The following is a 25,842-nucleotide window of genomic DNA, read 5'->3' on the forward strand; positions in this document are numbered from 1 at the left end:
TGTAGAGCTTTGGCTTTGTTCCCACGGACCATGGCAGATCTTCAAAAGGGTGCAACTATGTGGGCATGAGGCCCATTTCTATTACAGGTACCCCGCCTTCCCGAAATATCATAAACCACGATGAGTCAGAGCACTACAGTTTATCACTGTCATCTCTGATTGAAATTTATTGTGATGAACATAGGAGACTTTAGAGCTAGAACCTTAGAGATTGTTTCAAGCTACCCCACTTACGGGAGAAGTGAGGAAGCAGGTGCAGGGGAATTGCAGAGCTAAGATTAGAATCGAAGATTCTTGACTTTGAAACCAGTTCTTCCCCTTTACAATCCCAATGTTCCCAGACTTCCCACAAAGCTCTAAGGCCTCAAGTCAGGCCAGTCTGCTTTATTTTGACATGCTCTATGGATTGGTAGGAAGAATGATCATGCTCCCTGACTTCTTCCAAGTAGAGCTGAACAGAGCTTACCCCAACCCTAACCCTCACAGTGCATCAATGTTCACCGAGTGTTGGATCCTCAAAGCTCAGACCGTGTGAAAAGAACACAGAGAATGGGTTTGATCCATCTGATAGCACACACTGTGACTGTCAATGGCAGAGGAAGGGGAGAAAGTTCAGATAGCATTTTTGCTCATGTCTGAGTCTGCCTTGAGACCAAGACAACCACGTATCCAGAGGTCAGCTGTTTCACTGAAACGACATTTTCTGTTTATGTAGACATCGTTTAGCAAGCTTCACCACTGGCAGAGCAAAATTAGGAGCTTATGTTGACTGTCTGCTGTAACACAGGCAAATTAGTCAGAGACATCTGGCAAGTTGCTGGTCTTCTTTTCCCTGAGAACGCTTGAATTATCATTTGAAACTATTGTTCTTTGGGAAAGGAAAGATAAAACGAAGACTTGCCATCTGACTTCAGATGCTGACTCGGTTTTAGAAGGGCAATGCTTTTCCTTTGTCGCTCCCACCCCAGGATCAGAATAGGTAGAAGCAGAAAATGCCAATGAGTCATCTTTTTAAAGAAGCAGAGTGTGGAAGAGTGTGTTTGTTATTATTATTTGTGCTTCCTTTCTGAAGAGGTGCTGAGCATTTGAATGTTCATTATAGAAATGTAACTGCTTTATTGAACTGGAGTGTTATGGAAAATAGTAGTAGTTATAGTGACAATATTTGTTTATCACTAGTTCTGTGCCAGGCACCACTCTGAACACTTCACAAATATTGGATCATACCATCCTTACAACAAACCTATAAGGTAGATATTATTATCAACCCCATTTTATGTGTGAGAAACTGAGGCATGCAGAATTGATTAACTTGCCTAAGGTGACACTTTTATATTTTGATATTTTTAATGTTGGAACCAAAATTAAAGCCTGCTATCTAAAGTCTCTTGTAAAAACTCCTATACACCACTTTTCCAAGATGAAAAGTAGAGAACTCTTCACATTTTAGCTGGAAAGCCTTGGAAAAAAAATATATAATTGGAAATAGATACATTTGTAATTTTTTTTTTGGTATGGTTACAAATATCGTCCTGCTGTTGTTATTTCTCCCTGAAAATTATGCTTCCAGAAAGTGCTGCCCTGGTGTAAGTTTGCAATAGGGAAAACTTTTGCTGGGAGCAAGAGAGAAATAAACTTTTTTTCTTCCATGAAATAGTGCCTTACATATGGCTATCTGAGAGGTTCTAGATGTAGATTTTACCTAGATAGGTTAGTGAAAACTTTAAAAGTGCATAGACAAACACTTAATTATCAGTTGGACAGTTAAAAAATTCATACGTATGCTTATTAATACTATTGCCTTAAGCTGAGTCTTCAGCAAAGCAAAGACATGAAGATACATAAGGGAGGAAGAAGAGAAAATTTCAATTGTGTGGTGATTCGATAACCGGAAGCTGTGGGTGCAGGTAGCTGGGTGTCTGAGGGAAGTGGTCAGCGTGTTTGAAAACGGAAGGTTATATTTCATAGCAATAATGTGCATGCAGACATCCAGGTAGAACTAGCTAGCTACTGCGGGATGGGGTGAGAAAACCAAGTTCGGGGTTAACTGCTAGATGTCTGTTGTTTTCATTACATCATCTCATGGAGGCTGAGAACTGGCTCATTGTCTGATGAGGAGGGTGTTGCTTTTCTGTTGTACCAAAGGTGAAATGAAAGCTCAGAGTCAAACCGCTTGCTCACGGTCATGCTGTGGTCGTTTCTTCAACCACGTTTCCAATCTGAGTAGGCTGATGTCAACGTGTGTTCTCTACCACAGTGTACCCAACTCTTACGGGTGGTGCTGCCCACAGTGTGACTCACGCCCCCTTGGAGTTGGAGGGAGAGGTAGGGGGCAAGGAGAAGTTGAAGAACCTGCCTGAAATTCAGTGGCAGCTGCCTTGACATCTTGAAGTGAAATAGGCTTCGTCTAGACCTTCTGAGTCCTGGCACCCAGTCCCTCTCACTTCCTGCCCTGCCTTTTCTTCTTTCTCACTAGGACCCAAAGGACCCCTGGGCTCCCCTCATTCTGCACCCTCACCCTAGCCCCCTCTCAACCTTTCAAATTACCTTCTGCTTGGTTTATAGCCACCCTTTGCTCCTCACTTCATCCTCAAATCTCCCAGCCCGCCAGTTGTCAGGTGTTAGGAAAATGTTTAATGATTAAGCCTCAGAAAACACTGGGGATTTGAAGACCTATTGTTTTGAGTAGTCAACAGTCTCCATGCTCACAAGCATTTCATGCCAGTTCCCTGCTAGATTCCAGGAAAGAGTGCAGTCTAAACAGTGTAGTTGAGAAGACAGTGGCCTTTTCCTCTTTGCTTGTCCAATCAGAAGGAAGCGTTGTCGCTGACCTTTGCCTCCTAGTGAGTGGTGCAGTGTTTCCAGGGGAGCCTCCCTTTTCTTTTCTGGAAGCCTGGGCAGCTCAGCTCATGTCACCTGACTTCTTCTAGGGTTTAACCTGCAATAAAATTCTCAAGAAGGGGGAGAAGATCTGAAGCCAGGAATAATGCTTTTCAGTTTTTAGACTCTCAAAGTACTTCCTATGTGAAAGATACATTTCCTGAAATTTTTATCCTTTGACCAAAGCTATTTCCTTTCTTTAAAGTCTCATCTACATAATAAAAGCCTAAGTGACTGTTATGGTGGAATGACCAGAATGACCGGTCGCTATGATGCTCACTGACCATCAGGGAGCAGACGCTCAATGCAGGAACTGCCCCCTGGTGGTCAGTACGCTCCCATAGGGGGAGCGCCGTTCAGCCAGAAGCTGGGCTCACAGCTGGCGAGCGCAGCGGCTGTGGCAGGAGCCTCTGGAGCAGCAAGCCGAGCAGTAAGGAGCAGGGAGTAGTGGGCAGTAAGGAGCGAGGTATGTCTGACCACCGGCTTAGGCCCGATCCCTGTGGGGAGCAAGTCTAAGCTGGCAGGCGTACATCTCACGAGGGGTCCCGGACTGCGAGAAGGCGCAGGCCGGGCTGAGGAACATCCTCCCCCAGTGCATGAATTTCGTGCATCGGGCCTCTAGTTTTAAAATAATTTGTCTCCTCTCCTCTATGCTGACTCCCCCTTAGAAGTATTTGTTGTAGAACTTTCAGCATAGTCTTGCTTCACAGTTTTTTTGAGATCTACAGCTGGGAATTATACATCTTATAGTATATAATTCATTCTAAAGTGTGAGTGATAAAGAACTTCCCAAATTCCTATTAATCCTTCTAGGAATATTTGCTTGTCATGCCAAACTAATTTTAATTGGTAAATTTCTACCATCAGTTTTGATGGTCTTTTGGGGGTTTGTAGATCAAGCTCAGGGAAATATAAAAGAAAGATCTGCATAATTTCCAGTTATTTCTCTCCAGATGAGACCCAGGTTAAGGCAATAGTATTTACAGTTCTTTCTTAGAAATAGAAATTCAGAAAAACCTAAGCGTAGTAGTTTTCTATTGCTCCATAACAAGTTACTATAAACTTAGCAGCTTAAAATGATACATATTTGTTATCTCAGCATTTCCGTGGGTCCAGAGTCTAGGCATGGCTATTTAGGTCATCTACTTGGGATTTCACAAGACTGCAGTCAAGGTATCAATTAATTCTGTTCCTTTCTAGAGCTTTCTAGAAAAGATTGCTCTCTAAGTTCACATGATTGTTGGCAATATTCAGTTCCTTGTGGTTGTAGGACTAAGGTCACCAGTTTCTTGCTGACTGTCAGCTGGGGCTACCTCAGCTCCTAGAGGCTGCTCAGTTTCCTACTCTGTGTTCCTCTTGCAGGCCCTCTCACCATATGGTGCTTACTTCTTCAAGGCCAGCTGGAGAATCTCTTTGCAGTTGGCTAAGATGAAATCTTCTATAGCATCCACTGAGTGAGCCTCCCAATACCATTTCTATATTCTGTTGATGAGGAGCAAGTCATGGATTCCATCCCCATTCAAGGGGAGAGAATGATAGAAGAGCATGACACCAGAGGGGCTTTCTGAGAATTCTGTACACCATGCCCTTTGGCTTCTCTGATGTGAGATTCCTGGCTAAGATTCTTGGTCATGCCATACATAAAAGGTCCAGACTCTTAAACACACATGTTTATAGCAGCATCATTTGCAATAACCAAAAGGTGAAAGAATGGATGAACAAAATACAATATATACATAGAGTCAGATATTATTTAGCCTTAAAAAGGAAGGCAATTCCTTCCTTTTTCTTGCTACCACATTAATGAACTTTGAAGACATTATGCGAAGTGAAAAAAGCCAGACTCAAAAAGACAACTATTGTATTTTTCCACTTATATGAGGTACCAGAGCAGTCAAATTTATAGACATATGAGTAGAATGGAGGTTTCCAGGGACTGGGAGGCAGAGGGGAGCAGGGAGTTATCATTTAATGGGTACGGACTTTTAGTTTGGGAAGATGAAGAAGTTCTGGAGATGGATGGGGGCAATAGTTGTAAAATGAGAATATACTCAATGTCCCTGAACTGTGCACTTAGAAATGATTACAATGATACAGTTTCTGTTATGTATATTTTACCACAATTAAAATAAAAGCCCAGAGTCCTGGGGCTGACTGGACAGCACACCCCCAAGTGCAAGGCTATCCATACACGATTCTGGGAGGAGAGAGGAGGACCGTAGTATTTTTCTCTGTTCTGTATTTATTAGTAATATTCAAAGAAGAATGAGATGTGACAAAGTCTTTGGACAAACATTGAATATTGTTAATTAATCAGTTATTGCTAATTACTTAATAGTAATTGATTTCTTGATGAGTCTTCAATAGAGGTATGTTCCCAGTGATGTGTAAATACAGAGCAGCCGTTCTCAACCTGTGGGTCGCGACCCCTTTGGTGGTCGAATGACCCTTTCACAGGGGTCGCTTAAGACCATCCTGCATATTAGATATTTACATTACGATTCATAATAGTAGCAACATTACAGTTATGAAGTAGCAACGAAAATAATTTTATGGTTGGGTCACAACATGAGGAACTATATTTAAAGGGCCAGAAGGTTGAGAACCACTGATATTGAGGGAAAGGACAGCTTCAAACTCCCTTATATTTTATTGTTTACAGCTGTAATTCTTAACCTCAAGTGGATACTAAAGGCACCTGACCAGTATTAAAAAAAATACTGATTTTTGGGTCCAGTCCCCAGGGAGTCTGATTAATTTTGGTTGAGGTCAGGGCCCTGGACATCAGGATTTATGGAAGCCCTCTTGATGAGTCTAATGTGCAGTGACCTTTGAGAAGCATTTTGTTAGAGGAACAGGTTTCCAACAGTTGAATCCAGAAATATCCAGTTTGAGGGTTGGAGAGCAATACTCCTTACAGACATTTAAGGAAACGATTTGCCATTTCTATTTAATTACCATGCAGTACAATGATGGTTATGCATATCATGGATTGTGTCAGACTTAACTTCCTTGTATGTTTTGGTGGTTTTCAGCATTTTATTATTAAACTCTGCTTGTCGATGCTCATGGGAATAGGATCATCTGCATACATTTATGAAAGGGGAAGAGAAATGTTTGTTGTAAGCACGAAGGAACAGTAAACATGATTAAATTACACCCACACTTAATTAATGGGCAATAGGGTGAGAGAGTTGACAGGAGAACGTCATGCTTGTTTTCTGATTACCCAGGGAATGACCTCATCTTTCTCATGCTAGTTTCTCAAATTATAAACTTGTGCTTTCATTAGGTGTGTGTTTTTCTTGTTTGTTTATCACTCGACACATTTTTTGGGAGAAGGAAGTAGGTGCTTATCCTGCTTATTATCTGTGCCTTGTTTCCTAGGTGACCGGCAGGCCCACCTCCACTCTTGTCTCTGTACCCATGATTTTTAAAGTAGGAGAAAGAAGTTGCATGTCCTTTAGCATTAATTTTGTTGAGTTCCTACTACATGCCAGAGAATTCTAGATATTTTTGATAATAAGAGGATGAAGAAAGCATAGTCACACTTTTGAAGATTACAGGTTTTTTGGGAGAAATTAAAATTTATTGCAGTCTTGTATGATGAATCTTCTAAGGTGTACAAAGGAAGGAGGGAGCATCCTTGGTTTAGTGGGATCAGAGAAACCTCCATCGAAGAGATGACCTTGAGCTGGGTTTTGAAGGAGGAATGGAAGGAGGAATTGAAGGGAGTCAAAGTAGCCTGTCACAGTTGCGGGCCTGGGGTACCTTGGGCATGGAGGGGCGCTGGCCGGGCTGTGGGCTGGACTGTCAGGAGTTTTACCAACACTGAGAAGGAGTCTCCGTAAATAAAGGCAGGTGTCAAGAATAGGGTTTCTTTCTTTTTTTTTTTTTTTGCTTGCTTGTTTGTTTTTTGTTAATCCTCATCTAAGGATATTTTCCACTGATTTTTAGCAAGAGTGGAAGAGAGAGAGAAAGTCAGAGAGAAACATCAATGTGAGAAAAACACACGATTGCCTCCTGCAAAAGTCCAGACCAGAGCCTGGCCCAGGGAGGAGCCTGCAACCAAGGTATGTGCCCCTGACCAGAATCAAACCCAGGACCCTTCGGTCTGCAGGCCGATGCTCTATCCACTGAGCAAAACTGGCTAGGGCAAGAATAGAGTTTTTAGAGTTGTTTTAACTGGAAGGTTTTTAAGTTGCTGGTAAGTTGCTGACCTGTAACAGGAATAGCTGTCCTTTATGTAACATATTTTACATGCCAGGGGCCGTTCTTAGTGCTTTATATTGTTAACTAATCTAATTCTCATAGAAATCCAGTGACTCATGGACTGTTATTATCATTTTACAGCTGAGAAAACTCAAGATAAAGTGACTTGCACAGGGTTCCACCATTAGTAATGGCAGAATTAGGAATCAAACCCTAGTAGTACAGTTCCAGATGTTGTGCCCTTGACAAGTATGATTTACAATATGATTTCTGGGGCATATGTAATAAAGCTATGAAATGTCACCCAAGTTAAGTTACCTTGGCCTCTGTGCTCACAAGAAATCCCAGATAGATAAGAGGTGTTGGCCCCTGCTTTGCACTAAGCCTCATGCAAAGAAGTCTGCAAGCTGCATGCCATGACCCAACAAAAACAAACAATGAGAGCACAGGCCTCTGATACACAGGGCCTGAGAAGGAAGATTGAGGGCCCAGCATAACAAGAACTGTCAGTGGACTTTGAAAAATTAAACTTCCTGAAGCAATTTAGAGGACAAGAATTTATTGCTTCAAAGAATGTTGATTACGTACATGGGGGGTATAAAAGGATTATAAAAAGATTACCTATGCTGCCGGTAATGGGCATGCATTTGAGATCCAGTCCTATTGGAGGAACTTTGAACTGAGCAGAGGGGCTTGACAGTGCCTCTTTGTTTCTCCATGGTTTCAGAACTTTTCCCATCCCACAGGAAATTATTACTACTATCACCATCAACTATTACTACAACTGCCATTTATTGTTTACTGGCACCTTACCTTAGTGCATATATTTCTGTAATTATGATCACCATGCTCTATTCACATAGGAGAAATCTGAGATTCAGAAAGGTTAAGTGAGCCCTAGCCAGTTTGGCTCAGTGGATAGAGCCAGAATGTTTAGCAATTTTGAATAAAGCTGGAGGGTCTCGGGTTTGATTTTATTCCAGTCAGGGGCACATACCTCTGTTGCAGGCATGATCCCGGCCCCGGTCGGGGTGCCAGTTCGCCAATCGATGTGTCTCTCTCACCTTGATGTTTCTCTCTCTGTCTCTCCCCCTCCCATCCACTCTCTAAAAATCAATGGAAAAATATCCTTTGGTAAGAATTAACAGCAACAATAACAAAAAGAAAGGTTAAGTGACCTGACCAATATTACAGCTAAGAAGTGTGGGACAGCCAGCTGGGTTTTAACCTGGCATTTTCTGACTCCAAAGCCATACACATATTTTAATTTTTAAGTGAAATTTTTATTGAAGAACACAAATCATAGAGTGAACACACCCATGTGACTACTGATAGGTCAGGAAATAGAACATTACCAGCTGTCAGAAGCCCCTTTTGCTCTCTCCCAACCCCTACCCATTATCTCCACAAGGGGAGTCACTATCTGTGCCAGTATGATCAGAGAATACCTTTGGCCTACTTTAGAATTCTATTTTAATGGAACTAGAAAGTATATACTCTACAGAGTTTGGCTTCATTTGTTTACAAGATTCACTTACATTTTGCACATAGCAGCGGTTCATTAATTATCAGTGTTATGTAGTGTGTGTTTCATGACTATGCCACAATTTATTAATTTGCTATTGATGGGCATTTGGTTGTTTGTCATGATTAGCAATTTTGAATAAAGCTGCCATGACTATTTTTGCATATGTCTTTTGGTACATTATTATGATTTATGATGGATATATACCTAGAGTGGAAATGGTGGGTAGAACACTTTATCTGAGTTCACATTTAATACAAATTGGTAAATTATTTTCCAAAATAGTCTAACAAATATATACTATCACCAGCAATGTATGAGTATTAAGTTACTCTACATTCTTGCTGGCATTTGGCATTGTCAATATTTCTCATTTTAGCCATTCTGGTGGGTATATTGTAGTATCTTATTTTGGCTTTGCTTTGCTTTTCCTTAAGAATTAACAAGGGTGAGCACTTTTTAAGAGTCTCATACTCTACCGACTGAGCTTGCCGGGCACTTCCAAGTGAGCACTTTTTAAAGTATGTATTTTCCACTGATGTCTGCTTTTTCCCATATCTATGTATATTTGTTTGGGTTTCTGAACATTCTGTTCAGTTCCAAAGGTATTTTTTGTCCATCCTTGTGCTAAGAGTATATTCTCTTACTTTGATTAATAATTTTTGATATCTACTACTTTACATCTTCCAATTTTGTTATTGTTTTTCAAATTGTTATAACTGTTCTTGGGCATCCTTATAACTGTAAGAATTTTAGAATCATCTTGTTAATTTATATAAATTAAAAAAATATTGAATGGGATATCATTGAACCTGATCAATTTGAATAGATTAACATTATTAAAAAATTTAGTCTTCTAATTCATAACTGGGGCAGATGTCTCCATTAGTTAGATTTTATTAATATGTTCTACTTTCCAGTAGAGCGATCTTACACGTTTTTGGTAGATATAATCTGATATAATTGATGTGTTTAATATCTTATAAAATGATGCCATTTCTAAAATTTCATTTTTAATTGTTTGATGCTGGGATATAGAAACACAATTGAATTTTCTTATTGACCTTGTATTTAGTGAGATGGTTAAAAATCACTTAAATGACACAGGGGTTAGGGGCACCAATTCCCCTGAATAGTAAAAAACCAGGATATAATGTGTGACTCCCCCAAAACTTAACTACTAGGAGACTGCTGTTGATTGGAAGCCTTCCTGATAACATAAACATATTTTGTATATACAGTACATACTGTATTATTGCTATAAAGTAAGCTAGAGAAAAGAAAATGTTATTAAGGAAAACCACAAGGTTGAGAAAATACATTTATAATGTTTATGGGGGGAAATCTGCATGTAGGTGGACCCATACGGTTCAAACCAATTTGTTCACAGGCCAACTATACTTCCATGGCATGTTAATGGAAGTTAAGCACCCTCTCCAAAAAAGGAAAGAAAAGAAAGAAATATAAATAAAAAAGACACCGAGCCTTGGAAAACATTAAACAGACTTGTTTACTGCAAGATTTATTTGAACCTTTAAAGTTATGCATTATGAAATTTCAAAATTATTTAAACTCAGCATACATTTGCTTATAAAGGACCAGTACTTCTTAGAACATATTTTGGGAAAGTGGGATATATCAGCATTGAGGAAACATTTGCTGGAATGGTAGGTACCCTGGCATGAAAGGCCCATGAAAGCTGGGGCTTTGGGAGTATTTTCTCAATGCGTATTAATTGAATGAATTGTTGGTTTTAGTGGATGAGGGAAGAATTAGATCTGGGTGAAGTCAGTTTTTTGGCAGGATTAATCTGATATCATAGTATAAGATGGACTGTAGGGGGGAATGAGGCTAAGAACTAAAGTACCCAAAAAGAAGCTGCTAAAGTTGTCCAGACCTAAGGTTTTTTTTTTTTTTTTTTTTTTTTAATACTGTGGTGACATCCTTGAGCTAATAGAAACAAAAATAGATAAAAGGGATGTTTTTAAAGAGAATTGACAAGATTTGGTGATAGATTAGATGAAGGAAGAAAGAAGTTCTCAAGGTACTTAAAGAGTTTGGATGGTTGAGGATGATAGAGCCACTGTGGGGAAGATGATATTTCTATACAAGACTTTGTTGTGTTTCCTTCAGGTAGCCTGCTGAGCTGATGGATGCAGTCATGAAGGAAGTGTCTAATTCCATGACAGTTTACCTTGTGTTTGAGAACTTTCTGTGTAGAAAATGATTACAAGTTTTTAAACAGTAAAACTAGGGATGGGATAGAGTTTGGATGAAAAATACTGGGGGAAAAAACACGCCTATGTAAAAAATCGCACTGAGGTTGAGTGAGAGCAAATGTTTTGTACAAAGATTCTGACTTAGCTCACAAGCCAACGTGTCTTTTTTCTAGTTCATCAATTCTATGATATCTACATATACATATAAAGTATTTTAATTAAAACATTTTAAATTTCGGTAATGATGGTTGGATAATTTATTTGTAGCTACTCTTTTCTAAAAGAAAGTAGAGTATTCTAGGATTATCAACGAGTGGGCCTTGGATTTTGGATATGAAAAGGCTGTGAGATTTAATACGTAAGTTGTCTAGTCTCGACATGCTAAGAGGCAAAATTTAGGCAAACCCAGACTACTACCACCACCCTTTATGTCTGCTCAAACCTAACAAGTCCCAAGGGAGCTGACTTCTCTAGCTCAGAAGAGGCAGTGGATGGAATGAAATCAGCACAGACTTCAGACCCACAGACTTAGATTTAAATCCTAGAGGAAATAAGTTGTTTCTTACCTCTTAGTCTACTTATTCATAAAATAGGAATAGTAATTATCTCGCAGGATAGTGGTAAGGATTAAATAAGATGTAAAATAACTAGTACCAGAGGCAGTATGCATAGCTATGCACAATTCATCAATGAATGAACTGAGTTGTTGTATTTTAAATACGCCTTCTATCTACCAACCAGATTTGCTTTCCATCCCAAACGTCATGCGTCCATTAGTAGTGCATCTAGCGATCTTGAGAGTTGCTACCTTTGCGATGAACATAATTAGGAGTGATAATAAACTTGGTGTAATCATGATTACCAGAAAATATTCAAAAAAATTTAAAAGATTTTACATGTAAGGAATAATAGTGATAAGGGTCAAGTGTTGGTGGGGCTAGAAAACAAATTTGTCCTGCGGAAAAGTTGTAAGTACTTAGTTGTATCCACATTCAAAATGAAATGAATCTAAACAGCAAAACATGGTTTTCCTTCATTGTAACTAACATCTCTTTTTCATTACAACAGTGAGAAGAAGCTCATTACAGATGCTCTCAATAAAAATCAGTTTTTGAAGAGACTGGATCCTCAGCAAATCAAAGACATGGTGGAATGCATGTATGGAAGAAACTACCAGCAAGGGAGTTACATTATTAAGCAGGGAGAACCAGGAAACCATATCTTTGTGTTGGCAGGTGGGTTTCACAGATTTTTCCAGTTATTGTATAACAAATATTTTGCCTATTATGATTTTTGCAAACATTTGTGAAAATGCAAAAACAGTTTTCTGTGTTTGCAGGAAATGTAACAGATTGAGATCATGAAATAGTAACATTGTTGATCTATCATGATGATGATAAGACTTAATATTTACTGAATGCTTTCTATATGTCGAGCATCCTGTGAACACTGAACAGAGAAATCTCATTCATCTTCTCATCACTTCTGTTGCTGGTTACTGATGTTGCCCGTATCTCCATGTTACTAATGTTGACTGTCACAGAGAGGTTAAGTAACTTATCCAAGGCCACACAGCTCCTAAGTGTGGAGGTAGGATGCAAACTTAGGTGATCTGATTCAAGTCCATATTTTAATCACAGTGTCACTCATTCAATAACTACAAAAAGCTGTTTCCATTACAAATACTATTGTTTATGTTGACATTTTTTGGGTGTACCAGGAAAAACACGCAACTATTTTGTCAATGAATCAAATGGAATGCCTTGAAATTATAACTGGTAGTTTTAGAGCCATTTAAATGGTTTCCTTCATATATGAATACTTGAACATCAAAGGATTTATTTCTCAAGTGCATATTAAATGCGTGTCTTATAGTGGTATACAAAAACATTTTTTTAGATATAGAAGCAAGAAATTATTTGAATAGGGTTTATGGATATTGAAGACTCTGTCAAATTCTGAATTGCCCCAACTTTTCCAGTTTTGAAGGGGGCAGGGGAAGCTAAATTGGTTTACCCAGACAGAATGGTAACCTAGGATATGCCGTGGTCTTCTGTTTTTCTTTACAGTTCATGGCAATCCAAGCAATGCTTTTAAAATGTTCTTATTTTTAAGCTACTTTTATTATAAACTCACTTAAACTTATATGAACATAATATAAGGTTATACAAATACAATATAAGCACATTTAGACACATCTAAACAAAAATACCAGAATAAATGTATAGGCTGAATATTAGCTAAAATTACAGACCAATAAAATTTGAGTTAATATTAATGTGATGGATGATTTTTAGTTGACTAAGTCACTCTTCACAATCTCTAAGTTTGGCATGTTCTAGTGAACAAGTGCTAATTCAGTGATCTTGCCACTTCTTCAGCTATGCTTTTATAATTCTTGTTTACTTGGTGTCTTAAGTGTGGGGCAGATGTTGCCTATACAAAAAAATTAATAAACATGTATTATTCTATGTATAGTATGCAAAAGATTGTTTTCATATACTTTGATTCTTTAAACAACCCAGTCTCATAACTATTGATTTATTTTTTGCCATCTACAATTTTATAGGTACCCTTAAAATTCTACTGTCACTCCCAAGTAATTATTTTACCCAATAAGTGAATTAAAGTCTTAATTTATGCAGCCTTCATGTGTTGGGGGACAGGTGATCCAGAGCAATTTTTCCCTTTTTTTCTTGGCCATTTTGCTTCTACTTTAGCAACACAAAAACATTCTGGAGAGAAAAAAGTTAGGTCATTAAGTCAATAAGTACTTATGGAACCTGCTAGAAAAGTATGTGAAACTCATGTCTGCCCATCTTGTTCCTTGCCAGTAACTCTGATGAAAGGCTTGGGGGGGAGAGGAGTTTGAACAGAAGGCAGCATCCATACAGCCATTCAAATCAGGGCTATAGCACACATGGAAATGAAAATGGAACAGTTTCTTATTTTAATTAATTACTTGTTATCTAAGGACTGAATTGCCTGATTCAATTGATTGAGCAAATTAATTTGTTAATTAAAAATCTGCCCTTTATAAGATAGAGAATGAATAGCAAATGATAAATGGTGTTCAGCTTAAACTTTTGATAGTCCATATATTGTCAGTATTGCTCAAGTCCAATGAGACATAACCTTAGTATAAAAATGAAATGCATTAACATCTATGATACTAATTTGGCAGTACCATTAAGTGTTTTCAATGGAAAGGAATTTAGTGGTAATGAGAACTTATTAAATTTTTCATATCTAATTTATAGGCTTTGGAGCCTAAGCAGAGTTTATTTGTTACTAGGATATAAGTTCTGTCAGAATCAGTATCTTTTCTGTTTTGTCCACTCTGTCTCTGGCACCTGGATCAGTTCCTGGTAGTACGTAAGTGCCAACGTAAGATTTGTTGAATGAGTAGATGAACAGATGTACTTAGACCACCAGATGTACTTAGTGATGATTTAGGAGAAGGGGATTCTTCAAGTAGAATAACCCCACTAAGAATATAGGTTCTTTTGCATATTATTTTAGTTATGTTAGGTTTTATTTTAATTTCTTCAAAGGGAAAGCAGTGTAGAATTTCCAGGGTAAAAAAAAAAAATTGTGAGGAGGTACCTGAAGTGCTGCTTCTCCCTTCCTCCAACCTTTGTCTAAATAAAGATCAGTTTCAAACACTTTTCTTCTGCACTTTTTATTTACAAGACATCATTTTTAGAGGCATTTTTGTTTTATAACAAAATTGAGATGGAAATATTTCCCATATGTCCTCTGTCCCCACACATCCATAGCCTCCCCTATTATCCATATTACTCACCAGAGTGGTACAAAAATTATTTTTACTTTTTTCCCCAAGAATGAACCTATATTGACATATCATAATCACCCAAGTTCTTAGTTTACTTTAAGATTCACTCTTGTTGTTGTTCATTCTATGGGTTTAGACAAATGTATAATGACATGTATTGTTCATTATAATATTTTACAGAACATTTTCATTGCCCTAATGATCCTCTGTCCTCTGCTTATTCATCTCCCCTCACCCAGCCCTGACAACCACTGATCTTTTCATTTTCTTCATAGTTTTCCCTTTTCCAGAATGTGATACAGTTGGAATTAGTGGCTTTCACTTGGTAATATGCATTTAAGATTCCTCCATGTTTTTTTCATGGCTTAATAGCTCATTTTGTTTTAGCACCGAATAATATGCTATTATCTGGATGCACCACAGTTCAGTTATTCATTCACCCATGGACGGGTATCTTGGTTGCTTCCAAGTTTTGGCAATTAAGAATAAAGCTGCCATAAAAATCTGTGTGCAGGTTTTTGTGTGGTCATAAGTTTTCAGTTCTTTTGGGTAAAAATACCAAGGAGCATGATTGTTGGATTGTATGGTAAAAGTATACCTAGTTTGTTAAGAAACCAACTGCCTCCCAAAGGGGCTTAACCCTTTTGCATTCTCACCAACAATGAATGAGAGTTCCTGTTGCTCCACATCCTTGTCCACATTTGGTGGTGTCATTTTTCTGGAATTTGGCCATTCTAGTAGGTATGTAGTGATACCTCATTGTCGTTTTAATTTACATATGCCTGATAGCATTTGATGTGGATCAGCTGTTCATATGCTTGTGTGCAATCTATGTAAATTCTTTGGCGAGTGTCAAGGTCTTTGGCCCATTTTATTTGTTTTCTTAATGCTGAATTTTAAGAGTTCTTTTATATTTTTTTACAATAGTCCTTTATAAGATGTGTCTTTTGCAAAAATATTTTTTTCCAGCTTGTGGTCTTTTTCAAGCGCTCTTCTTAGTGACTTCCATTTATTAATTAATTTCACTGAATGAGGGGCTAGACAACTACTGAGGCATAGTAAAGTAACTTACTCAAGGACACAGCCGATGACTACTCAGAGCCAGGTAGTCTGACTCTGGGGCCAGTGTACTTCTCAGTTATGATAGTGTGAACAGCTGTGGTATGTTTCCAAGACATACAGTAATTTGTGTTTCTTGTACAAGAGAAATTGCTTCATAGATTAGAATGAATTTTAAATAAAACACTTGCCATCCACTGCTTCAGAGAAAGAACATGGTAACAATGATAATATTCACAATAGCTAACACTCATATGGCATTTACTATATGCTAGCCATTGTTCTAAGTTCCCTACCTACATTAAGTGCATGAAGTAAATATTATTTTCCCCATTATGGACAAGGAACCTCAAAGCAAGAGGGTAACTCTCTCAAGGTGAACAGTTAATGATATGTGGCTGAGCTGGTTTCAGTCTGCATTCTTAACCACGTTATTAAAATGAGAATCATAGATATAATAACTGTATGCTTTATGTACTTTATTTTTTAAATTCATGGAATCCAGGCAGATTTTTATTATTTGTGGTTTTTGTTTTAATTCTACTTGATAGAGGGCCGTGTGGAGGTGTTTCAAGGGGAGAAATTGATATCATGCATCCCTATGTGGACCACGTTCGGGGAACTAGCCATTTTATACAACTGTACAAGGACCGCCTCTGTGAAAGGTAATGGTTGTTGAAATGCTGTAGTTTTGAATTGTTTTGCAATGTTAAAGGTAATCTGGTTGAGTCACTGTTGCATCTGGTTTAGTCTTTTGCCTTCCATTGTGACCCATATGCTCTTATTAATAGAAATGCTATACTCTTAAGAACATTTATTTTGAAGCACTGGTCTGAATAATTCAAATTTTAAAAAACTCTCCCGTTAGATACCTGTATGTAAAATATGAACACGGCTTTCAGCTGAATGATTCAATATTTGCTTTATTTGCCACTTCCCTTTTTTTTTTTGCCATGTAGACATCTGCCTTTGGCTCATCTAGAATGTTTACTTTCCATTCTCTATGAAATTCTGACCATATTATAAACCAAAAAATTTAAACTAATGAAAAAAAATATATCAAAAATGATGTGAATTAATTAATGAGAATTTTCATGAATGACTTGAGATTAGTTTAATTGCTTCTCTTTTAAGTTCTTGTTTTGAATGTATTCAATCTTGAATTTCCTTCTGAATTACTTGGATGTGATGTTTCTCAGTGCTTGGGACTGGGTTACATGTCTCAGCATTGCTGCAGTATTTGATAAAAATACAGATTCAGGGCTCCGTTCCAAACCTGAATCAGAATCTCTGGCAGTTCAGGTTTAGAATGTCAAGATGATTCTAATTCACTCTAAAGTTTAGTAAATCAGAGCTTTGGGTTTTGATCTATTTTGTAGACTCTCATTACTCCTTAAAAAAAAAATCTCACAACCGTTATTTCATATAGAATTTTTAGAGCTGGTATTTCTGTTCCTCTTCCTTTTTAGATTTTATTCTTGCTTTTAATGTCTGTCCTGTAAAAAAAAAAAAAAAAGTCTCAAAAACTATCTTCCATAATCTCTTTGAAAATTATTTGTATATATTTTATGTAATAGTAACCATAGTGATCCTTAAAATATATTGGCTCTCTTTACCAACAATGTCTGAACACCATAAAAAGACATAAAAATACACTCCTACACCCAGAGATTTTAAACTTTCAATTAACTCATTGGAGTAGCTACAGAGTAGCTGGCTTTTCTTCTATCACAGCACAGATCTGAAATACATCCTGATGATGCAGTGCTTAATTGGGAATTGCAAACTAATTTTAATATCATCCTAAGCAAAACATAATTAGAAAGGAAATCTTTTGCTACTCACTTCCAAACCCTGGGTCACAGGAAAGCCAAAAATGATTTTATAAAATTGCCCACTATTTATATCCCCGCTGCCTTCCATTTGCATGTTGAAATAATGCATTTTCCAATAAATACCATTTTATGCAAATATATAAAATATTTATTGATTAACATTTTGTAATGTTTTCTTAATATGGGGCTAAATGATATTTTATTACTTTCTTGGTGTTTTTTTTTTTTTTCTAAAGCTATTACCAATGTTAAAACTTGGGCACTAGATCGAGAGGTATTCCAGAATATAATGAGAAGGACGGCTCAAGCTAGAGATGAACAGTACAGAAACTTCCTCAGAAGGTAAGGCTAACAGGTAGAAAGAGCCAAAGATGGTGCAGCCATTTTGTGGGTCTGTTGGTTTTACCACAATAATTATTTCACTGTAGCTTCTCTTACTACTAAGCATTTTCCACATGATGCAACCAGAATTATTCCTGTGCAGTAAATGCCACTCTGTATAATATTTAATTCCCGTTGGCCTCATGCCCTGACTTTTGATTTATTTCTCCTACTAATTTGCCCTAGTATATATGGAGCCATTGTATGTTGTATAGAAAACTGTGCAAAAAAATCCTAAAATACTCACCTGGGTTGCTCAGTTGACTTTGAAAGATATTCTATAATTTGGAAGAGGATAACAAAAGATAATCTTTCTAATAATGGCTTTGCTTAGAATAATCTTGAAATTAATGTATTTTCCTATTCTTACTTGATTTACTAGAGGCATTAAAAAATATATATATTTTTTTTATTTCAGAGAGGAAGGGAGAAGGAGAGAGATAGAAACATCAATGATGAGAGAGAACCATTGATCAGCTGCCTCCTACATGTCCCCTACTGGGGATAAAGCCAGCAACCCCGGCCTGTGCCCTGACCAAGAATTGAACCGTGACCACCTGGTTCATAGATCAACACTCAACCACTGAGCCATGCTGGCTGGGCTACCAGAGACATTTTTTCTCATTTGCATAGCCACACCATCTTCCAGATTACTATATTTATAGCAAATTAACATGCCAAAATGTTACAGTGCTTGCCATGATGGCATGGATCCTTGAGACATGCTCATTTTGTGAGCTGTTTTATATGCCAAACTATTTGGATAGGTAAACTCATATAGAAGGAAATACTTCTGAGTCAGAAAAAGTCAGTTACACATTAAAAAATGTTTTTGAAAGTGTAAGTTCCTCATTTAAACTATTTTTGCATCTTTTGTGGGAGTTTTGACAGCATCTGAATCTGCAATGCATACTGTAATGAATTGTTACCTATGATAATTGGTCATTATAATAAAATGTCTGACAGTTTCCAAAAAAAAAAAATACTAAGTTCTTTTTAAGTATGGTGCTTTTGTCTTACATAACTGGCCTGCAGAATCAATGATTTTAGGGCTCTACAGTGCCTCACGTATAGTGCGGACTCAGTACATATTGAATGAATGCATTGCTGATCAGTAGAACATTACAGGCATTAAGAATCTTGCTGAGTTACTCTCCTAGAGTCAATAATGACTCCTGGAACAGAGTCGCAATAATGACAAGTAGGTGCCTTACCTTTATGCCAACCAATGCCTTAGTGTAAGTGACCTCAAAATTCAATAACTGACCAACACAGGTTAGCACTTGGAGTTAATGAACCACACTTATGCAAGGGCAAAAAAGGGGGGGAATAAATAAATAAACCAGTGCAGGTGGGTTGCACTTGAATATCTAAGACAAAACCTGAACCACTAGGCATAGCAATTCATTCCCTTGGAGTCTAGCATGTTCTGGCCTAGTGAAAGGAGCTCAGAGAATTTACTAGTACATATTCCTTCCTTTTTTATTTTTTCTTTCCTTCCTTCCTTTTGTTTTCTTATTCATGCATCCATTCAACAAATACTTATTGCTGAGCCCTAAACATGGTGGATTCAGTGGTGATCAAGGTAAACCTGATCTTTGCCTTCATAGAGGGGAGACAGACAACAGATATCCTCACCCCTCCCCAAAGGTATTGGTTTGCAGGAGAAAATTTTCACTAACATTGTAGATCCCAGTGTGGAGCAGAAGTAGAACTTTCACAATGGGCATGTGTTAATCAATGACATGTTTTCATTACCCTTTTACCTTTTCATTAATAAGGAGACATTAGAGAAATACATTTATTTCATAATACACAGTAAGCTCTTTCGTTTTTCATTTATATTAATTATGAAGTATTGGATGTATATAAAAAATACACAGTATATATCTACACTAATAAAAGAGAAACATGGTAATTGGCGTACGACCGCTACCCTTCCCATTGGCTAATCAGGGCAAAATGCAAATTAACTGTCAGCCAAGATGGCGGCCAGCAGCCAGGCAGCTTGAAACTAACATGAGGCTTGCTTGCTTCAGTGACGGAGGACTGCAACGTTCCCCGCCTGCCTTGCAGGCCTCTGAGCTGGCAGTTTCAAACATTGTAACAAATACAGACGCTAAACAAAACTCCAGAAACCAGCTTTCAGCCGGCTGGGATCTCAGAGCTGGAGTCAGAGCTGGAGTTATACATTGTTTCGAACTGAAACAAACCAGATACCTACTTTCAGCAGTGGAGGCCTAAGCGCTGGAGCCTCAGAGCTAAAGCTGGCCCAGAATAAAAAAAGAAAAAGAAAAAAAGGAGCAGTTGGGAGCTTCAGTCCCAGCCTGAAAACAGCCCTCAGCCCCTTACCCAGACGGGCCAGGCACCCCAGTGGGGACCCCCACCCTGATCCAGGACACCCTTCAGGGCAAACCAGCCAGCCCCACCCATGCACCAGGCCTCTATTCTATATAGTAAAAGGGTAATATGCCTTCCAGCACCGGGATCAGCGGAGCCGTGAGGCCTCCCGGCACCGGGATCAGCATGACAGGGGGCAGCGCCCAAACCCCCTGATCACCCTGCGGCTCTGTGTGTGACAGGGGGCGGGGCCACAACCTCCCTATCCGCCCTGCTCTGTTCGTGACAGGGGAAGGCGCCCCAACCCCCTGATCGGCCCTGCTCTGTGGGTGATAGAGGGCGGTGCCCCAATCCCCCCCCCCCACGGGCCCTGCTCTGTGTGTGACAGGGTGCGGTGCCCCAACCCCCTGATCGGCCCTGCTCTGTGGGTGATAGAGGGCGGCGCCCCAACCCCCCCCACCATGGGCCCTGCTCTGTGTGTGACAGGGTAGAGCCATAACCTCCCCATTGGCCCTGCCCTGAGTGTGACAGTGGCGGCACCCCAACCCCCTGATCCGCCCTGCTCTGTGTGTGACAGGGAGGAGCTCCTCAACCCCCTGATGGGCCCTGCTCTGTGCGTGATGGGGGGGGGCGCCCCAACTCCCCAATTGGCCCTGCTCTGAGCCCAACCAGGGGCTGCACCTAGGGATTGGGCCTGCCCTCTGCTACCCGGAAGCAGGTCTAAGCCAGCAGGTTGTTATCTCCCAAGGGGTCCCAGACTGCGAGAGGGCACAGGCTGGGCTGAGAGACACGCCCCCCCCCCGCAGTGCACAAATTTTTGTGCACCTGGCCTCTAGTGTAATTTATAAAAAAATAACAAAATGAGCATCATCAAGCCTCTGTCTGACCCAAGAAGTAGAAAGTTAGTCATGTTGTTATTCTCATGTGCTCCACCATGTCATTTCCTAGCTTCCTACATCCTCCCTTTCCTTGGTGTAGCATATGTTCTGAAGTTTAGTACTAATCATTCCCTTGGAAGTCTTTGTTAGTTTCTTATAGCTTGATTTAGCCTATTTTTGAACTTCATAAAAATGGTGTTATTTTTGCAACTCAATTTTTCACTCGATACTTTTTTTAAAATTTCTTTATTGGTTAAGGTATTACAAATGTGTCCTCATCCCCCCATTAACACCCAACCCACCCTCCCCCCCACACACACACTCATGCTCTTATCCCCCTGTTGTCTGTGTCCATTGGTTTGGCTTATATGCATGCATACAAGTCCTTTGGTTGATCTCTTCCCCTTACCCCTCCCCTCCCCTACTTTCCCTCTGGGAAAGTCTGATCGCTGTTTCTATGTCTTTGGTTCTGTCCCTGTTCGTCAGTCTATGTTGTTTTCTGTATTCCACAAATGAATGAGATCATGTGGTATTTATCTTTCTCTGACTGGCTTATTTCACTTAGCATAATGCTCAATACTTTTTAAAGATATAATTTTATTGATTTCAGAGAGGAAGGGAGAGGGAGAGACAGAAACATCAATGATGAGAGAGAAACACTGATTGTCTGCCTCCTGCACGCCTCCCACTGGGTATTGAGCCCACAACCTGGCCTGTGCCCAGACCCGGAATCCAACTGTGAATTTCTGGTTCATAGGTATGCCCAACCACTGAGCCACATAGGCCAGGCTACTCAATATTTTTTTCTAAGATTGATCCATTTGATTAGTTCAATAATTTCTCCTATAGTAGAGTTCTGATATCTGACTCTACTGCAGTACACTGATATCCTCTCCTATTGGGGGGTATTCCAGTGTTTGGCAGTTACAAATGATTCTGATGCAAACATTCTTATACATGTCTCCTGGGCATGTGCCTCTCCCTGCACATGTGCAGGGTCAGTTTAGAGCCCTTTTTGAAAAAATCAGATTCAGCCCTGACCGGTTTGGCTCAGTGGATAGAGCGTCGACCTGCAGAACGAAGGGTCCCAGGTTCGATTCCAGTCAAGAGCATGTACCTTGGTTGCAGGCATATCCCCAGTGGGGGGTGTGCAGGAGGCAGCTGATCGATGTTTCTCTCTCATCGATGGTTCTAACTCTCTATCCCTCTCCCTTCCTCTCTGTAAAAAATCAATAAAATGTATTTTTAAAAAAGACATATTTATCTTATAGAAATTTTATCAACAGTCTTGAGTAAAAATGGGTAAAGTAGAGGAGAAATTTCTCTAATAGAGCAATTTAATCATCTTGATTGGTTAATCACACTAGTGGAATTTCTTATTTTTTTAAAAAAGTAAGTTTCTGTATTCTATTTCATTTTCTATGTATTATTATTATTTGTAAAAATGTTTCTATTACATGCCTCTGGCTATCATGAATTTTAAGACAATATAATATAACTAATCAGAGATCATTTTCATGCTAATTCCTACATTCCCTCCCTGGATTCAGTCTTTACCTAATTGCAAGGATTTGGATGAAAATCTGATCCTCTGGAAGCAGAGCTTGTCACGCATGCTAATAAAAGAGACTGAGATGGGAAAAACACATTTTCAGAAGTGATTCTCTTTGAAAACCAACAGCAAATGTAAAATGTTGTGGGGTTTTTCCCCCCCAACCAGACAAAATTTGATTTTTCCCTTTATGATATCTTATTTTTATTTGCCTGTGATAAATTCCTGTGATTATATGTATTTATGTAATTTTAAAATATTTGAAATTTAGTTGTTTATCTGTGACATATTTGGAGGTTTACTTTGGAAAAATTAAGGTGCATTTTTAGATGCATATAAAGATTTTTGAATCTACATATAGGTGTAAATTTATATTTTAATTTAGGAAGATGAAGAAATTAATGTGTCTTTTTAATTTTGAAGTGTATCCTTGCTGAAGAACTTACCTGAAGACAAGTTAACCAAGATCATTGACTGCTTGGAAGTGGTAAGAAACTTTAAAGCAAAAAATACATTTTATTAAGAGATTGTATAATGTAGTCCTTATTAGCACTATAAGTGAATAAAAAGGAAAAGATGGTGGATCGGCAGTCTACAGTGACCAGGGGCCATTTTCTATTGTGAAAAACCATGAGGCCCATTCTCACTGAATTCTGGGGCTGGGATAGCTTTAGGTGACTCTTCTGAAATGTATAAAACATTGGACTTGCATGTGTAAAGTATATTTTAATCTTTTTAGTATATTTCATAAAACTAATCTGCATTACTCAACCAGCTACTTACCATGTGTTCAAAATGGTGGCAAACCCAGAGATGTCACTAACAAGTCTGATTTGAAAGTTGGGCGACCAGAGTTGATATGGGAGGTTTGCAGCTGTAGACTGCAGGGCTTGTGGGAAGGTCCACTGCTTGCATCTATAGATGCTTACGGTGTACAAAGGGTCAAGAGGCATTTGATTTTCTGCAGTGCACTTCACAACTCGTACAGAGTTTTCATAGTATAAAGGAGTGGTGGTGCAAATTAGGAAATTGTGCAGAGAAAGAGGGTACTGGGGCATTTGGTGATAGCTCCTGAATCAGGCCATGAAACACTCCATGCTTGCACACTCTAGGCCAGTGATGGCGAACCTATGACACACATGTCAGAGGTGACACGCGAACTCATTTTTTTGGTTGATTTTTCTTTGTTAAATGGCATTTAAATGTATAAAATAAATATCAAAAATGTAAGTCTTTGTTTTACTATGGTTGCAAATATCAAAAAATTTCTATATGTGACACGGCACCAGAGTTAAGTTAGGGTTTTTCAAAATGCTGACATGCCGAGCTCAAAAGGTTCGCCATCACTGCTCTAGGCCATGAAAATACTTTAGGAAAAAACTGCACTTAAGAAGCACTTTATCTATTTTAACATCTAGGGGAAAAAACATGGCATGTTGGAATGTGTTCACAAACTCATATTAAGCCTCACCCAGATGGTTGGTTCTAGTCCAAGACTAGCCAAGTCTTTTTGTGACTAAAGCTTTTGTGACACGTACCTTGGAATCTAATATTATGCACTATATGAAAACTTCTTCAGATTTCAGAGCTGAACATTCAAAGCAAATAACCTCTTTTTAACCGGGGGTGGGGGTCAATTTCATTGAAACCAAAATGGCTTACCAGGAATTTAAAAGAAGGTTAAGAATAATTAAGGAGTCACACATAGACGCTAAGCTGTTGTAAAGCTGTTTTCAGCCGGAGACACAAACAAAACACAACCTGCAAGCCTGGTTGTTGACAGATTCATGCCTCTGTCAATCGCAATACACAGTGTAAACTAATATCTGCTGAGAAGGGAGCACTGGTCATTGCATCCTTAAACGTAAGTGACACCAGTAATGTTTCCATGTACAATTCATGGACCCCGTCCAGCAGTTTATCAAGGACAGGCCATGATGACACAGAGCCTGGCGTTATGTCCTCAGGGCGTTCAGTTATGAAGTCATTTTCAAGAAGACTGCTTGCCCTGTATCTTTTGGGATTTTCCCAGTGTAACATAACCCAATCACAGATGTTACAGATTAATAATTCATCCTAATTTCTGAGAGTGTTGTGGTGTATTTTTTTTTTTAAGCTAGGGAGGCCCTATATTTTTGTTAACCCAGGAAAATCTGGTTTTAATGTAATACTAATAGGGCCGATTCACCAGAGGGGAATTCCATGCTGACAGCAAATATTAAAATTTAGTATCATTAAAAATAAATGGTAAATTAGACATATTTATAGCAGCCACAGGCAATAGTACAGAAAATACAGATGAGGGGCTCCCATCCATTCTTAATTAACACACAATTCGAGTTTGAACGTCTCATCTTTTAAAACACCCTAGGAAAGCTTTATTATATGTCAGCATTTGCAGACAGCAGCATGGTTTATAAAGAGCTCTTTATTCATACCTGGCAAACAAATGGGACCCTGTAGCGTGTGAAAATTCTCAAATGTGGAAAGTGACTAACAAGGGAGCCGTGGGATCTATGTAGCTCTAAGAAAAGCACATTACTTACCAGCATAGCCAACATGGACGACAGCCGATCACTAAGGCATTGGCGTTATGACAGAGCGCCCACTGAGCTCTAGGACCGGCTGTCCCACAAACTGTCCATAACCTTTGAGAAAGACACGCTGGATCTGGCATGCTGTTTAGGGGTTGATTTGGGAGTTTTTAAATTTTTGTGCAGGGACCAGGAAGGAAGATCAGGACTTCCCGTTACTGAGCAGTTGATCTGATGTGTTTGTCAAGGCTTGGTTGAATTCCTAAACCAAATGGCCCCGATTGTGTAGTTCCAATAGCATCTCTTGCTTCAGCTTAAATCACTCAGAACATTCAGCCCCAGAGGCAGACATCATCTTCAAGCTTCTTGTCATGTTCTGATGGGGAAAGGACAGTGGGAATACTACCAATATACTCACTGCTGTTAATTAACGAACATCGTAAAACACGATACAGATTGGGAAAGCAGTGTAACTGTTGATGATAATAAAAATGATAATGTGACTTCTGTACCTGGCGGTTGTGCAGCAGGTACAGAAGACAAGAGTGGAAGGAGTTTCTGCTCCCACACATGGGGATCAATCCAGGGAGCATGGGACTTGACTGTGGTTGATGGAAAAGTCACCTATCTC

At 38.9% G+C, this 25,842-nt stretch overlaps 1 protein-coding gene across 4 annotated transcripts in view; it reads left to right on the forward strand.

Moving 5' to 3' along the window:
* Positions 1–25,842, forward strand: part of PRKG2 (protein kinase cGMP-dependent 2) — a 92,315-nt gene that overhangs the window by 15,216 nt on the left and 51,257 nt on the right. For all 4 annotated transcript variants that reach the window (XM_059667421.1, XM_059667399.1, XM_059667405.1 and 1 more), the window contains 4 exons: positions 11,905–12,071; positions 16,243–16,356; positions 17,763–17,868; positions 23,101–23,164. In XM_059667421.1, coding sequence (XP_059523404.1) covers positions 11,905–12,071; positions 16,243–16,356; positions 17,763–17,868; positions 23,101–23,164 — 451 coding nt within the window. The remainder of the gene's footprint in view (positions 1–11,904; positions 12,072–16,242; positions 16,357–17,762; positions 17,869–23,100; positions 23,165–25,842) is intronic.

This window comes from Myotis daubentonii, chromosome 1 (genome assembly GCF_963259705.1).
Source record: "Myotis daubentonii chromosome 1, mMyoDau2.1, whole genome shotgun sequence".
NCBI lineage: Eukaryota > Metazoa > Chordata > Mammalia > Chiroptera > Vespertilionidae > Myotis > Myotis daubentonii.